Raw genomic sequence first — 16,081 nt, 5'->3', positions numbered from 1 at the left:
TTCCAGTCAGCCGCTCTTTCCGGACTGTGTCTGCGCGGTGTCCGAGGGTCCGGTTCAAAGGTGGTGCTGGTGCCAATCTGGGTTGGAAAAGGTCAGTCTGGATTTGCAAGCACAGCAAGTCCAGTTTTAATTTTGTCAGGCATCCACATGGGGACGGTTATTTAAAAAAAAAAAAAAAAAACGGTGGTAGACCACATGAAAACCATTTTTCAGTGGCGTTTGTTACTGAGTAATTTCCAATTTGTGATGCAATAACCATTAGTTGGAAAGTTTTCTGTGATCTTTTCTGTATTGCTCTATGATTCCACAAGAGGGCCTCAAAACCCCGCCCCACAGGAAAGGAATAATTGGTGTCAAGGAAGTATTGTTGTGCTGACAGAGCTGGATTGAGAGACCAAGAGCTAAGCTAATTTTATCTTTCAGGTTAGCCAAATTTATGGATTTGGGGACAACGGTCGTCCTAAAATTGTGCAAGGTGAACTCCCTGACTTGAATCTCAACATCCGGTGGTTTTATTTATGCTGCATAAATATTATGAGGTGAACAGAATTCTGGATTGCGTCAGTCCGGTCTGCTGCCTGGATTCTCGTGAAAAAAATGTCTCCATTTCAAGGGTGACTCTTAAAAAAAAATAAAAATATTACCCAGAAGTTAGAGGGCTCCGCTCAGGGTGGAGGAGTTTGAATTCCTAATTTAGCAGGCTACATTTTTTTTAAACATGCTAAAAGTTAGCATGTTATTCATATTTATTTGGTTGACTTTCCGATCAAAAGGTCCAATTTGCGAGACATTACAGTTGGAATTCTTCCTAAAACCAACGTTTTAAGTACCATTTTAAAATTTGCAATTTCATTATCAGTGGTAGTTTTGTCGTAGTGAGCAATGTAAAAGTAGCACTGGTGGTTTTCGCCACGGACAAATTCGGGAGAGCAATGCAAACTCAAAGTCAGGTTTCAATGTGATGGAACTGGAAGTGTAAGTGGAAAAGGCAAACAGACAAACTGTTACGCGGATACAGAAAATAAATCCGTAGCTATTAAAAAATGGCCATCGCCATAAACTCGGCGACGCGGCAATGTCTGAAATGAGGTGTATTGAGGGTGCACTGACAACCCACGTTATATTTATTATGTTTACACATGTTTAAACTTTGGGGCACATGTTTCAAGAAATATAGGTGCAATTCCAAATGACCCAACTCTTGTGGCATTGAAGATCGGACTGTACTCTATTAAGGGGTCAGTATTGCTTTATCCTACACTGTTTCTGTCCCTCGAATGCTACGTGCCAATAACCATCCCCCATTTCCCGCAGCTGTCGTCACTATCCCAATCCTGCGTCCATGCTATTGTCCTTTTTCTGTTTGCACAGATGTTGCTCAGGCCCGTTTGTTTATCACGTTGGGTTGCGATACGGATACCACAGATTCCCGCCCGTCTACGCAGCCGGGCTGGAGATAGCGGCCATTTTAGCGTCGGTGCAAAATGGAGAAATTGTTACATTAGATACATTATTTGGTGTTTTTTGGTCAGTTGCCGTCCGGCTCACCAGGTTTTTATCTAGTTTTTTTTTTTTCCTAGGAGCGTGGACAACTGGATTTTACATCCTATGTGCTACTTTTGCAATTTATTCAAATATCACACAGTTTGAAATCATTTATTGGAAACAAAAGTGTGTAGTACTTTTTGTGTTAGTCCGCATTTTCAAGGTGTTTTACCGACAAACCGGGTGCCGCGGCGTCCATTATCCCACCTCGATGTGAAAAATGCAACAGACGGCAAAACTCTCACACAATATCAATAAAATATACTCGACTTTTTTTTTTTTTTTGCAAAATACATTTTGGTACAATTACTGGATGCGATTGTTTAACTGAACTCACTTCCCCCCCCCCCCCCCCCCCAACTAAGGCAAACAAAAATATCAACAACCTCCAACAAATAAATAAATAAAAATACTAAAAATATCAGTAAATACATTTGTAACTTATGCTTGAATCGTTCTTGCTACAACGTGTGTACTATACATTGAACCAAATTGCAACAACATAAAAAATATAACAGAAGAAAACAAAATGTTCATTTTTAATTTTTTTTTTGTGTACAATCCCGAGTCAGTTGCAAGTGACGGAGCAATCACTGACACTCAATTCAAGTAGCATGCATTTGGAACCTGAGTTTTGTCCGAAAAACATATTTCAATAAAAACAAAACACAAAAGCTAATTTGGAGGTCATTGCGGATGTGCCTTGCATGAAAATCTAGCGACCTCAAGTGGACGAGTTTGGAACATGCGCTTTAAATCCTGAATATTTTGTTTGTTTCCAATCCAATTCCAATGGAAGTAGATATTGAGAGTATTTTATTTGTTAAATAATTTTTTAAATTCCATCCATCCATTTTCTCTTCCTATTATCCTCACAAGGGTGTCAGGGATTTTTAAAAAATACTTTTGTATTTTTTTTTTTTTTTTTAATGCAGATCAATTTTTGGATCTTATTCCATTGTGCCTAATGCGCAATCCATCCATGTTCTTCGCCGCTTATCCTCACGAGGGTCGCGGGGAGTGCCGGAGCCTATCCCAGCTGTCAACGGGGTGGGAGGCGGGGTGCACCCTGAACTGGTCGCCAGCCAATCGCAGGGCGCATCGAGACAAACAGCCACAATCACACCTATGGGCAATTTAGAGTGTCCAATTAATGTTTCATGTTTTTGGGATGCGGGAGGAAACCGGAGTGCCCGGAGAAAACCCACGCAGGGTTCGAACCCGTGACCTCGGAACTGTGAGGCCACCGTGTCGCCCGTTTCCAATCGCTGGTATTTAAATGACAGTTAACCTTAAAGCACACAAATATAAAGCAGTTCCAAAACACGCCGTTAAAAAAAATGAAATACCGGAATCACAAACGACACACTCGTTAACTCCTTTTGATATTGGAAAAAAAATGTAGTTTGCTACTTGTATTAACATATGTAGCAATAGGACCATGCCACATAAAGCAAGGCAGTGTTAATATAGCATTAACAAAAAAAAGAATCAGTTATTTTCATCGTGAGTGAAGTTTGTAAACACAAGTCCCAAAAAAAGTAAAAAAAAAAAAAAATAGTACCACGCATCTTCATGGCGTACTTTCGCAGGACTTGAAACGTTCTTTTCCCGACGCAATTTGTTGGGAGGACAGTCGTGACGGATGATGGCATCGTGGTGGGAGGGGGGCGGCTCGCGTCGCGGGACTCGCCGGGCCTCATTCCTTCCGGCGGCGTCGCGTGATAGCGTTTTTTTTTTTCGCCGAACCTCCTCAGTTGGTCGTCTCGAAAAACATGAAATCCTGCGCGGAAACGAGAACGACGAATGTTAAAGAGGGGAAAACGCGGCGAAGAGACGACGACGCGACCGCGAAATCAACCGCGAAATGTGTTCCGACGTTTTCGCGTCGCGAGAAAGTTGCCTGGAGAGATTTGAAAATCTGTTTCGAGTTTATCTCCGACGCGCTCGGTTCTGTGTCACACGTCCAACTAAATGTAAAGCAACCGCTACAAAAAAGTGGTCGCCATGGAAACATTTTTTTCTGATTTTTTTCAAGGCTTTTCCGACTTCAATTTGACACATAACAGACCTTTTTCTGCGTTAATAACTGATAAATAATAACTTCTTTTTAATAGGTTGGAAATTAACTTTTAATTTTAAAATGAATTTAAATTCAAAATTAAAATTACAAAATTAATTTGTTTTAAAAAGGAATGATGACTAGTAATGCATTGTTTTACACGATTATTGTTTGGGTATTATTGCTGTGAGGCAGATTTATTATTATTATTATTTTTTTTTTTTTTAATGTAAAGCGATTTAGAACCGGATCTCATTTACAATCCCAGCTTGGCTGGAGACAGCGGAAGAAAAAAAATTTTAAAAATAAAAGCCAAACGAAATACATAACATGCAACCAAATGTACAATTTACGGTTATCATAAATTATTTAAAAAATTGATTTCAAATGATATATACAGAAATAGGGAGGCCATACGGCCCACTCCCAGGGGTCATATTAATCCTGCAGACACGCTGATCCTTCCAAGACGTGTTCTGGAAAAAAATATTCATCTTAGATACACTCTTTGACAAAAAATGTCATAAATTTGGCAAAATTGAAGACGCATTGAAGGATCACGCTGAGAGCTCAAAGCTCTGTCGTAATCCTAAAAAACTATCAGACGAGTCCGTCGGGATACTCACAATGAGAAAACACGCCCCCATCATGACGGCCTTCATCCTCACGTCCAGGTCCATCGGAAACTGGATTCCGAAGTTGTCGGAATCGGTGAAGACTTCCCGAAGGAGGCCCGTCCACTGCTTGCTGATTTTCCCGATCTTGCTGACCTCATCCATGGTCAGGATCTGAAAGGAGAGTCCCGTAAAGCGCTGACATCAGGATCTTTCGGACGCGCAAATGTTGGACTCGTTGGATTTCTCGAGCATGGCGGGATTCCCGATCATTTCCAGGCTGCCTGCCCGCTGGCCCGCGGACTCGGGTTTTGGGTCTCTTAAAGGCAGCAAGGCGGAAAAAACACGAGGATTGTGACATTTCGCTTCAGTTGCTCCGAGCTGTGTATCAACGTCCTCAAATCCCCGCTTAGCGCAATCGGAACAAGATCCCGAACATCTCAAGAATCCCCTCGACGGAACAGTTTTTGGACCACTGCTGCCTTCGGCTTGACCCACCTCGAAGTCCACATCCGGGAGGCAGCTCCACCCGCAGAAGGGCCCGTGGATCTTGAGGACGGGCTCCGCGTGTTCATTGGCGACGATGAATTTCGGGGAGAAGGGGTGCCACTGCTGCACCACGTAGCCCACCGTGTTGCCCGGCGGGGCCTGAACCTCCAACTGCAAAAAAACAACAAAAAAAAGCTGGTCCTTGAACGTTGCGTACATAAGACCGTTAAGACTTTTGTCTCGCTGTACCTTCCTGGTAAATCCACGTGGAGCTACTACAACGACAACAACTTTTAGCAGATGACAAATTATGTTTTTCAAAATGGATGATGAAGTCAACCCGGTTGGCGATGGAAAAAAAAAACACATACACTGCCATTGACGGCTATAGACGTCAAATATCCATGCTAACCGGGAAGCCTAGCAGTCTTTAAAGAGAAGTAGCGATGGGGTACAGATTATGGTGCACTGGAAGTTTAAGTTGTCACAGTATTTTATTACCAGAAACGGATCACCTGACTCCAGTATCAGGACCAGTATTAGAACTTCACCTCTTGCAGACAGCACGGGAAGAAGCAGGACATGCACTTTAGCGGGCGGGTGACGGTGATGATCTCGTGTCCGAAGTTGTCCAGCACGTGGATGGAGAAAGGGCGCATGGGACCGCAGCACTGCCGGCTCAGGCAGTCGTTCTCCTCCACGGCGTAGAACACGTTCTGGCCCAGGGAGTTGCGCACCTCGTACTTGTTGTTGCTCTCGAACCCGACGAGCGCTGCGAGGGGAGACCGACGACGCGCCGCGAGTGAACAAAGTTACGTTGGGGATTCGCGACTGAAAATCAGGACGGTGCCGTCGCCTCCTACCTTCCACCAGCTCCACCTTCTGTTTGATGAGCAGCTGGTCCACCTAAAGGAATATTTTTTTAAAAATGAAAATATTGCTATAAATGCACAGTACATTGAACCCAAACTATAGGGAATCAGTCGCAAGGATGAGAATTTTCCGAGTTTTTTCTGCTGAAAATGGCATTTTTGTGAAATGTGTAAATCCATTGATTAAAAAAAAAAAATTGGGGGCGGGGGCACCATCTATCGGCAACGCTCGTCGTGACATTAGTCACAGCTGTGATAGCGGAAAGCGGCATTGCTATCGGTTTGCATTAAATTTGGTGTTCATAATAACGACAACATTCCGATTTCCGGGAGCATTTTGGCAGTATTTCGTCTGTATTTTCACTCTGATGTTAACGTTTCATAGAGAAGCATTTTGTTTACTACGGCGTAGTTATTATTTATAGACATACGTACACATATGTTATCGAGCAGTCCGCACGTTTTGCCGGTACGGCGAAAGTCTCGGAGCGAAAAGATGAAGATCGTGCCGGGGGAAACTGATAAAAACCACAGGTAAAAAAAACTGTTTCAGATGGGCGCGGCTTGAAAAAAATGTAACCGTCCAGATTGGAACGGAAACTGGATCAAAGGGGTCTAACCGAACACGTACAAAAACTGGACGTTCCCGGCAAAGCGCTGCGCACTCTGCGTTCCGATATGATCGATTATGGAAACCGAGGAGGAAAAAAATATCAAGGGGCGTATCCAAACCAGGAAAAACAAAGGTAAGTTGGACGTACATTTCTCAAAATATTATATAATTGACAACTGTTAATATGATTAGGCCTAACTGTAGCACTGGCCCTGTTGATCACACATTTTATCACCCACTTTTATATTTCATGATCTCTCTCTCATAATATATATCAACAAATTGTGTACATATTTCTGAAGTTAACTTGTTAGTGCAGTAGCCTATTTGATTTATTTAATTATTTGTTTTACTTTTTTTTTTATTTCACGCAGTCTACATTTTTATGTCTGAAGTTTGGCGAAATTATTTTGGTCGTTTGGACTCGTATTTGAAGTTTTTAAAATGGTATGATTGCCCTGTAATTACACTGTTAGAAGTAACCAGAGGTCACCGTTGAACAGTGTGTTATATTAATAAAAAAAAAACAACACAATTTTCATTGTTTTTCCAAATTAATCGTCATCCCTTCTTTTTTTTATTTTATTATTATTATTTTTTTTTTTTTTTAGCCATCGTTTTTGCCCCCCTCTACCTTGAGTTGGCTGCAGTTTGACTACTTTTGGCAACTCTGCATATTTCCTTATACATCTCATTTATTTATTTATAATTTTTTGTTTTTGTTTTTACCTGAGTTAGGTATTCCAATCCAGGCGGACAGCCAGGTATTCCCGGGGTGGAAGCCTCGTACATGTTCATGTCTTCCCAACCTGTTGAGGACGGACAGGCAATATTGACATCTGGCGCCCCCTTCAGGTCATATGAGGGGAAAACAGTCATAAACAAGCGGACACGAATCCGCGGCAGGTGGTCTTCAATCATGCCTGGATGAATAGGACGTTTATCAACACCAACAAGTGACGTGTGAGACCCCCGACCCGCCCACCCTACAGCCCACTTATCATAAATCAACATATATGCTATAATATTTTGTTTCCACGCACACAACGACGCTCAAACGGGACTCAGGTCCACAATAGTGCGCGTTTCTGGGCCAGTAAGTGGGTCAAACGTTGATGGCGACGTCGACGTCACCCACGCGCGCCCCCGTCGTCGCCGTCACGATCCGTGCAGCCGCGGACACGCGTGTCGCACGGCGCCTGGCGAAAAGCCCCCCCTTCGCTTGCTCACCGGTTTTCGGGCCAGCGACTCGCGTCGGTAACGGGCCACTCCGGAACTAAAAAAAAAAAAACCTGGGAATAAACGGAGTAATCCCATTCGGCGACGTCACCGCACTTCCGGCGCGCGGCAGCCAATCGCGGGAGCGACCACCGAACACACTGCAACGCGTTACAGGAGATTATGATGACGATAGATTACAAATAAGGAGGTGTTTAAAAAAAATCTGTCTGATAATTATATATATATGGATATATACCTTTATCCACCTTTCTATCCATGCATCTATCTATCTATCTATCTATCTATCTATCTATCTATCTATCTATCTATCTATCTATCTATCATCTATCTATCTATCTATCTATCTATCTATCTATCTATCTATCTATCTATCTATCTATCTATCTATCTATCTATCTACCCACCCACCCATCTCTCTATCTATCTATCTATCTATCTATCTATCTATCTATCTATCTATCTATCTATCTATCTATCTATCTATCTATCTATCTATCTATCTATCTATCTATCTATCTATCTATCTATCTATCTCTTGTGGATGTTTTTGTGCTGCTAATAAATATTTTCCCCACTAGAGGACAGTATTGAGCTAGCAATGCACAACTTCATGTTCTCCACTGAGTGTCAAGCACAAACGGCCTTTTCCCGTTTCTTGATTTTTTTTTCCCCCTTTCCAAAAAATATTCCCACATATCAACGACACAATACAGGGACGTGCACACACACACGCAGAGACGCGCACGGCGCCCGCGTTACAAATTGCGTGACGCCAGCGGGTCGACTTTCCCCATTTGCGGGTAAAAAATCGTCGGCTTCCCTCAAGCAGCGCTGATTTCTTCCGGAGAAAACGCTAATGAGAACAAATGATGACCCGGGCGCGGATCTGCTGACACTACAGCAGCTTTCCGGGGGCTAAAAACCTCCTTTTAATTGATTCGAGTAACACAAATTACCCGAGTGACCCGCCGTGACCCAGAAAACAACGCGCGTGCACGTTCACTTTATTGCACGGCCTGCAAAACATGACATGTTTCTTGGGGAAGTGAGGAAATCTGGAAGACGTAGCAAGAAAAACACGCAGGCCGGGCTCCGTTTTGCAAAAGGCGCGCGAGGAGCTGGGTCGTGGGGCGGCGGAATCGAAGTTGCGCTTTTTTCGCTACGTCATTTCAAAAGGAGATTGCCGCATTTGAGGTTATTTCTTTAAAAAAAAAAAAAAAAAAAAAAAAGTCCAAACTTGTACAGTCGAACATCTGAACTTTATTTGGGGAGCCACATTAACTGACTAACATGAGTTTGTGGGATTGGTGACCTCTGACTGCACTGGACAGAGGGTGTGCACACTTTTGCAACCACATGAGTGCACCTGTTTTTTTTTTTTACTTTACTTCACTCCCCTACCCAATATAGTAGCAAAGCTCGAAGGGAACATTAATAACGGTTGGAAAAAGTTTTGAAATTTCAACACAGATGTTTCGAAATTTTACAATCTGAATGGGATTTTTTTTTTCTGTAAGCTTTTACAATTTTATTTCCTCTAATATTATGACGTTATTCCTATAAAAGTCTGTCATGTTACATATAATTTAATGAAATATTTTTTTCAATATTTAAAAAAAACAACTTTAGTTTATCTCTCGTGATTTTTTTTTAGGTACAATTTTACAATTTTATTTTCCATAATATTATGACGTTATTCCTACAAAAGTCTTGTCATTTTACATATAATTTCATGAAATATTTTTTTCAATATTAAAGAAAAAAAACTTTACTTTATCTCTCAAGGGTTTTTTTTTGGTAAGCTTTTACAATTTTATTTTCCTTAATCTTATGACGTTATTCCTCCAGAAGTCTGTCATTTTATATAATTTCATGAAATATTTTTTTCAATATTTTAAAAAAACCCTTTTGTTTATCTCTCATGGGATTTATTTTTCAGTAAGATTTTATAATTTTATTTCCCATAATATGACATTATTACTATAAAAGTCTGTCATTTTACATGTAATTTTATGAAATATTTATTTCAATATTTGAAAAAAAAACTTTAACTTATCTCTCATAACAATTATGACTTTATTCCTGTAAATATTTCTCCATAATAACATTACAATTTTACACTACTGCATATTTTTTTTCTCTCCAAAAACTATTTTCATAAAATTCCGTTTTAATTCTTGTAATTTTACAATTTAACAGCTCCATTACTTTGCATTAATATAATAAATGTAAGTTGAGAGGATTTTATTTGTTTTTTTTTTGTTCCATTCCATCCAACCATTTTCTTTGCCGCTTATCCTCACAAGGGTTGCGGGGATTTTTTTGAAATTATTTTTGTATTTTTGTATTTTTGAAATGCAGATCAGTTATTGGATGTTATTTCATTTTGCTTAATGTTCCGGCCAAGCTATCGAACATGCAAAGCGGAATAATAATCATAATTAAAAAAAAAAAAAAAACATTAAAAAAAAAAACAGAAATGCGTACCACCAAGGGATCAGTTTATCACCTGGAATGGCCGAGAGGAGCACTGACACTGATGTTCTTCATCAGCGAGATCAAAACAAAGTAGTACAACGCTGGCCTTTCTCCGCTCCCATCTGAATAAACACAGCAGATAGTCGGGGGGTCTTTGAAAGTCCCTCCGATTGTCTTTTGTGACTGGAAGACCCCGCTTCCCACCCCACCGGGGGTCTCCCCCCGCGCTCTCTTGGCCGCATTCCTACCTGTTTTTTTTTTTGTTTTGTTTGGTTTTTTAACTGCGATCCGTCTGGCCCGTCTTGTTTGCGTTTGCGCCCGCGCTCTTTAGCGGCGCGGGTAATCTTTCGTGCGCTCCTAACGAGCTTGTCGCGTCGGGCCCCCGCGTAATGAGGACGCGGCCCAGATGGATGGCGGGGGGGGGGGGGGGAAAGGCCTCCATTTTACGCCGCTTTCGTCTTGCCGTTCATTAGGTTAGCGTTACGCTCGGGGGTCCCGGTGTTCCCAGCTCGAAATTGCAAGAGTACTTCACTCGAATGTTGTTTTGTTGTTGTTTTTTTTGTCCGCGCCGCTGTCGGAAATCGGGGTGCAGTCGGAGTCCATTTCTATTACGCTAACGTAGCCCACGGGGCTAATTATTAAACTAGCTTCTCGTGGCTTTTCCAGAAAAAAAAAAAAAAAACTAAAGTACAGCTGTTTTTATAGTGACAAACTGTCGTCATACCACGTTTCAAGGTTTCATATTTTGGCTTTTTTTCTATACAAATATTGTAAAAAAGAACTCTACTAAGTTAGCATGGCGGAAATTTGGTTAACTTGGCAGCGTGCCGAAAATCCCATAAACAAACGTTTGTATCAACATCCCAGAGTTCTGAAAGTAATAAATTATGATTTTAAAAAAATTGTTGAGGCCCACGGATCAACAAAAGTATTGTAAAGGATTCGGGTGTTGTATTGACAATCGACACTGCATTCCCACGGATGTCCACTAGGTGGGAAAAAAAACCTTTCGTGGCACGATATATTTTGTAAATATTTTTGAACATTGTCGAGGAGTTATCTATCCTTCCATCCATTTTCTTTGCCACCAAATCAAGTGTATTCCTCATCTATCTATCTATCTATCTATCTATCTCTATCTATCTATCTATCTATCTATCTATCTATCTATCTATCTATCTATCTATCTATCTATCTATCTATCTATCTATCTATCTATCTATCTATCTATCTATCTATCTATCTATCTATCTATCTATCTATCTATCTATCTATCTATCCTCACGAGGGTTACAAGGGGGTGCTGGAGCCTATCCTAGGTTTCGACGGGCAGGAGGCGGGGTACACCCTGGACTGGTCGCCAGCCAATCGCAGGGCACATTGAGACAAACAGCCGCACTCACAATCACACCTCGGGGCAATTTAGAGCGTCCAATTAAGGTTGCGTGTTTTCAGGATGTGGGTGCCCGGAGAAAACGCACGCAAGCACGGGGAGAACATGCAAACTCCACACAGGCGGGGCCGGGATCGAACCCGGATTCTCAGAACTGTGAGGCCAACGCTTTTTACCAGCTGATCCGCCGTCGAGCAGTAATAACTCAGTAATAATTTTCCCGAGTTGGGCTAGCCTAGCATGAAAATGCGCACTTGTATTCGACACCTGTTAGGACTGAAACTCTCAGGACTTGATTGCGATTGGTTAATCACGATCCAATCGTTAACCAGCATCAGTGACGTCATCTAAATTCGGCGCGTTCATTGGTCAAGAGGCGCAACTATGTTATGCCGCGAGAGAAGAAGAAGAAAATCCTCAGCGTCCGACTGTGATGTCATAATCCCGCGACACAACGAATCGATTCGTGGGTCGCCGCAGCGGATCTTCAAAATCTGATCAGCCCTTTTCGACACCGCGTTGCCATTATTTATGATTTCATGAAGTTTAAGCGCTGCATTCTTGTTATTTTGTTTGTTTCTGCGCGCTCTTGTGATGTCATTGCATCGTCCGCGGACGTCCGAGCTTTTGTCTCCTCACCTCAGCCCGTCCCTCCTGCTTTTCACAACCCCGTCAAAGTGCTTTTGCGCAAGCGTGACTTTCCGACGGGGGTTATCTGAGCGGAGACAGTATGCTCCGCTCTGGCACGGGACCTCAGTTTCCACGGCAACTTTATAATTGTTTTGGACGGGGTCCAAGCGCGGCTGGACGCCTCGGCGTTATTGATGTCAAAAGAAACATGTATGAAATGGGGAGACGTGGAGGGCGCCCATATGGTTCCGGAACGCGCTCTCACGCTAAGCCCTCTCTCTTATGTTCGATGGGAGACGCTTTCGCTCTCTCGATTTATTTATTTTTTTAGCAATAGCATCCGTGCACTTAATAATAAATTCCAAAATGTGGATGATCCCCCCCACCCCGCCCTCCCCCTCTCTCATCCGGGTCACGGGGTCATTGTCGCATGTCTGGGAAGAGTATGGCGGCCTTCGTGAGGACAATGCGCCTCCCATCACGCCGCGTTACGAGTGTGGAGAAGCGCGGCGGCGCCCGAAAGCCTTCCGTCGTGCGTCTTTTCATTCGGAGTCACTGTCATTGTTGTCTTTGTTTCTTGTTTTTGACGAGGGGGAGTCGACCCGGGCGCTCGTCGGCGAAACCATATTACGATACACGGCGACACCGTGTCAAACCTGAGGTCCAGGGGCCAGATCTGGGCCGACAAATCAAGTGTCTTCCTCATCTATCTATCTATCTATCTATCTATCTATCTATCTATCTATCTATCTATCTATCTATCTATCTATCTATCTATCTATCTATCTATCTATCTATCTATCTATCTATCTATCTATCTATCCATCCATCCATCCATCCATCCATCCATCCATCCATCCATCCATCATCCATCCATCCATCCATCCATCCATCCATCCATCTATCTATCTATCATCTATCTATCTATCTATCTATCTATCTATCTATCTACTATCTATCTATCTATCTATCTATCTATCTATCTATCTATCTATCTATCTTAATTTAGGCAGGATATCTAAATGTCACCCTTCGTTATATCTATCTATCTATCTATCTATCTATCTATCTATCTATCTATCTATCTATCTATCTATCTATCTATCTATCTATCTATCTATCTATCTATCTATCTATCTATCTATCTATCTATCTATCTATCTATCTATCTATCTAGCTAGCTAGCTATCTATCTATCTAGCCATCCATCCATCCATCCATCCATCCATCCATCCATCCATCCATCCATCCATCCATCCATCCATCCATCCATCCATCCATCTATCTATCTATCTATCTATCTATCTATCTATCTATCTATCTATCTATCTATCTATCTATCTATCTATCTATCTATCTATCTATCTATCTATCTATCTATCTATTTTAATTTAGGCAGGATATCTGAATGTCACCCTTCATTTTTTTACATTATTAATATTATTACTTTAAACCGTTTTGGTCATACCGACCAGATGAGGGTAAACCATAACTAAGTTGAGGCCCGCCATGAAAATAATTTTCACCCCCCCCCCCTGCATTAAAATATATCATCACAAACTTGCCTGCGGTTGTGTAGTTTGTCTGATTATTTTTTTAAATCAACATATTAATGTACTTTCCCGAGTACAATGCGTCTTGAAGTATAACTCGCACCCCCAAAAAACCCTTCTACCCATGTACAATGCGCACCACCAATTTGCTGCTCCCCATATGCTCAAAATATTGGGACAATATTGGCACATTTTCAATTTTGTCCTCTACCTTTTTTTTTTTTAACCACTCTATGTACCTGTGTACAACTATACAATATAATGCGCGCTCTTAAATGCTGAGACGTCACCCGTCGTAGGAATATCTGATCTTTTTCCCTTAATCCGAGCGCCCCCCGCCCACCTCCACGTCCCCCCGCCCCCCTTACCCGGCCTAATTTATGACCCGCGAGGCCGAGACCGTGGAGTGAGAAGTGAGTGAGACCGGTGTGAAAGCTTTGAATGGAGCCGGGCCAACAGGCCTTCCAAAACAACCTTTAAAAAAAAAAAAAAACCGCACCACAGCTGTTTCGGAGGCAAACGCGACGTCACGTCTTGTGCTGCCATTTCGCTCTCTTGACTGGCACTCACGCTGACTTGATTATGTAAACGCTTGCGCCATATTAAATTCGCAGCTACGGAAACCGGAGTGTGAAATTTGAAGGTTTGGCAAGCGGAATAAACTGAAATGTCAAGAATACTTCAAGAACCATCGCGGATAGGGAGGACTGCTAAATTTAAAAGAGGTGTAAAAGAAGCTATCTATGTTTAGCTAGTAAAGCTAACGCTAAACAGAGGAGGAGCTTTGAGAAGGACTCAAATTTCCGGGATGTGCGGAGTGTGAAATTTGAAGGTTTGGCAAGCGGAATAAACTGAAATGTCAAGAATACTTCAAGAGCCATCGCGGATAGGGAGAACCGCTAGATTTGAAAGAGGTGTAAAAGAAGCTACCTACGTTTAGCTAGTAAAGCTAACGCTAAACAGAGGAGGAGCTTTGAGAGGGACTCAACACTAGAAATTTAGAAGCAGAAACCTAGGATGTGCGGAGTGTGAAATTTGAAGGTTTGGCAAGCGGGATAAACTGTAATGTCAAGAATACTTCAAGAACCATCGCGGATAGGGAGGACTGCTAAATTTAAAAGAGGTGTAAAAGAAGCTATCTATGTTTAGCTAGTAAAGCTAACGCTAAACAGAGGAGGAGATTTGAGAAGGACTCAAACTTCCGGGATGTGCGGAGTGTGAAATTTGAAGGTTTGGCAAGCGGAATAAACTGAAATGTCAAGAATACTTCAAGAGCCATCGCGGATAGGGAGAACCGCTAGATTTGAAAGAGGTGTAAAAGAAGCTACCTACGTTTAGCTAGTAAAGCTAACGCTAAACAGAGGAGGAGCTTTGAGAGGGACTCAACACTAGAAATTTAGAAGCAGAAACCTTCTAGGATGTGCGGAGTGTGAAATTTGAAGGTTTGGCAAGCGGGATAAACTGTAATGTCAAGAATACTTCAAGAACCATCGTGGATAGGGAGGACTGCTAAATTTAAAAGAGGTGTAAAAGAAGCTATCTATGTTTAGCTAGTAAAGCTAACGCTAAACAGAGGAGGAGCTTTGAGAAGGACTCAAACTTCCGGGATGTGCGGAGTGTGAAATTTGAAGGTTTGGCAAGCGGAATAAACTGAAATGTCAAGAATACTTCAAGAACCATCGTGGATAGGGAGAACCGCTAGATTTGAAAGAGGTGAAAAAGAAGCTATCAATGTTGAGCTCGTAAAGCTAACGCTAAACTATGAATTTAAAAGCAAAGAAACATTTTGGATTCAAAGTGAAACGTGTTCGACAAACAAGAACAATCCAGTTTCCTTGATTCCGTCGTTTGGCCAATGGGTTGTTTTCACGTGACATCACCCGTTTTTCTGCCTCGGACGGCGGCCATTTTGGATCCCTGAGCTACGTTCCTCATCCATAGACAAGGCGGAGACGATATTACGTGTCTAACTGCATTGATTGAAGACGCGACCGACAGCACATCAAGCCCAGATTGACTACTAGGCTATGTGGTATACACACATCATGGGACTAAGGACTACGTCACAAAGGTGCAGTATTGTGCCCTAGATCTTTTACTCTATGTGACAGAAGTCATGACGGAGGAGCACTTACCTGTATGCTAACTTACCTGTATGCTAACAGAAAACGAAAGGCGGTGGAATATTATTTTTTTTTAATATCGAGGCATGGCGGTGCGCAGTGGGGCGTGGGTAATTCACCTTAAAATGTGACGTCAGTGAAAACAACCCATACCTGGATGACTTGAGAATCCACCCGGACAAAGTCGTGTTCCCAGAAAAGAACCACAAACCGTGGCCACTTGAGCTGTTTTTGGAACCAGAGCACCAAGAGACTCCCCAGAGTTTGCGTCCAAAACTGCTTGCAATCTCATAGAACAAAAAATGTTGCGTGCAATCTTTTATTTCTTCACCACAAAGTCCTGCCCGTTGTGTTTTCGGGCTACGAGCTAGCGACGCGCTACCACTTGAGACGGCTTTAAGAGTGATTTGTTGCTATACTTGATCTCGTGACCTTTGACGGATTACCGAGGCTAATTCCGCAGATTC

General features: G+C 42.2%; 1 protein-coding gene across 1 annotated transcript; it reads right to left on the bottom strand.

Annotated features, from left to right (window-relative positions):
- Positions 1-1,896: 1,896 nt before the first annotated feature.
- On the bottom strand, positions 1,897-7,458 carry si:ch73-206p6.1 (phospholipid scramblase 2). Its single transcript, XM_061805190.1, has 7 exons — positions 7,426-7,458; positions 6,925-7,004; positions 5,574-5,616; positions 5,262-5,482; positions 4,720-4,881; positions 4,234-4,395; positions 1,897-3,328 (listed from the first exon to the last, which is right to left on the bottom strand). Exons 2-7 carry the CDS (start codon positions 6,991-6,993, stop codon positions 3,299-3,301), a joined length of 687 nt encoding a protein of 228 aa, XP_061661174.1. The 5' UTR covers positions 6,994-7,004; positions 7,426-7,458; the 3' UTR covers positions 1,897-3,298.
- Between the last annotated feature and the right edge of the window lie 8,623 nt (positions 7,459-16,081).

The sequence above is a fragment of the Syngnathoides biaculeatus genome, chromosome 19 (assembly GCF_019802595.1).
Source record: "Syngnathoides biaculeatus isolate LvHL_M chromosome 19, ASM1980259v1, whole genome shotgun sequence".
In the NCBI taxonomy this organism is placed as follows: Eukaryota; Metazoa; Chordata; class Actinopteri; order Syngnathiformes; family Syngnathidae; genus Syngnathoides; species Syngnathoides biaculeatus.
Note: the sequence above shows the minus strand (reverse complement) of the source record. Positions and strands in the feature narration are given on the sequence as shown.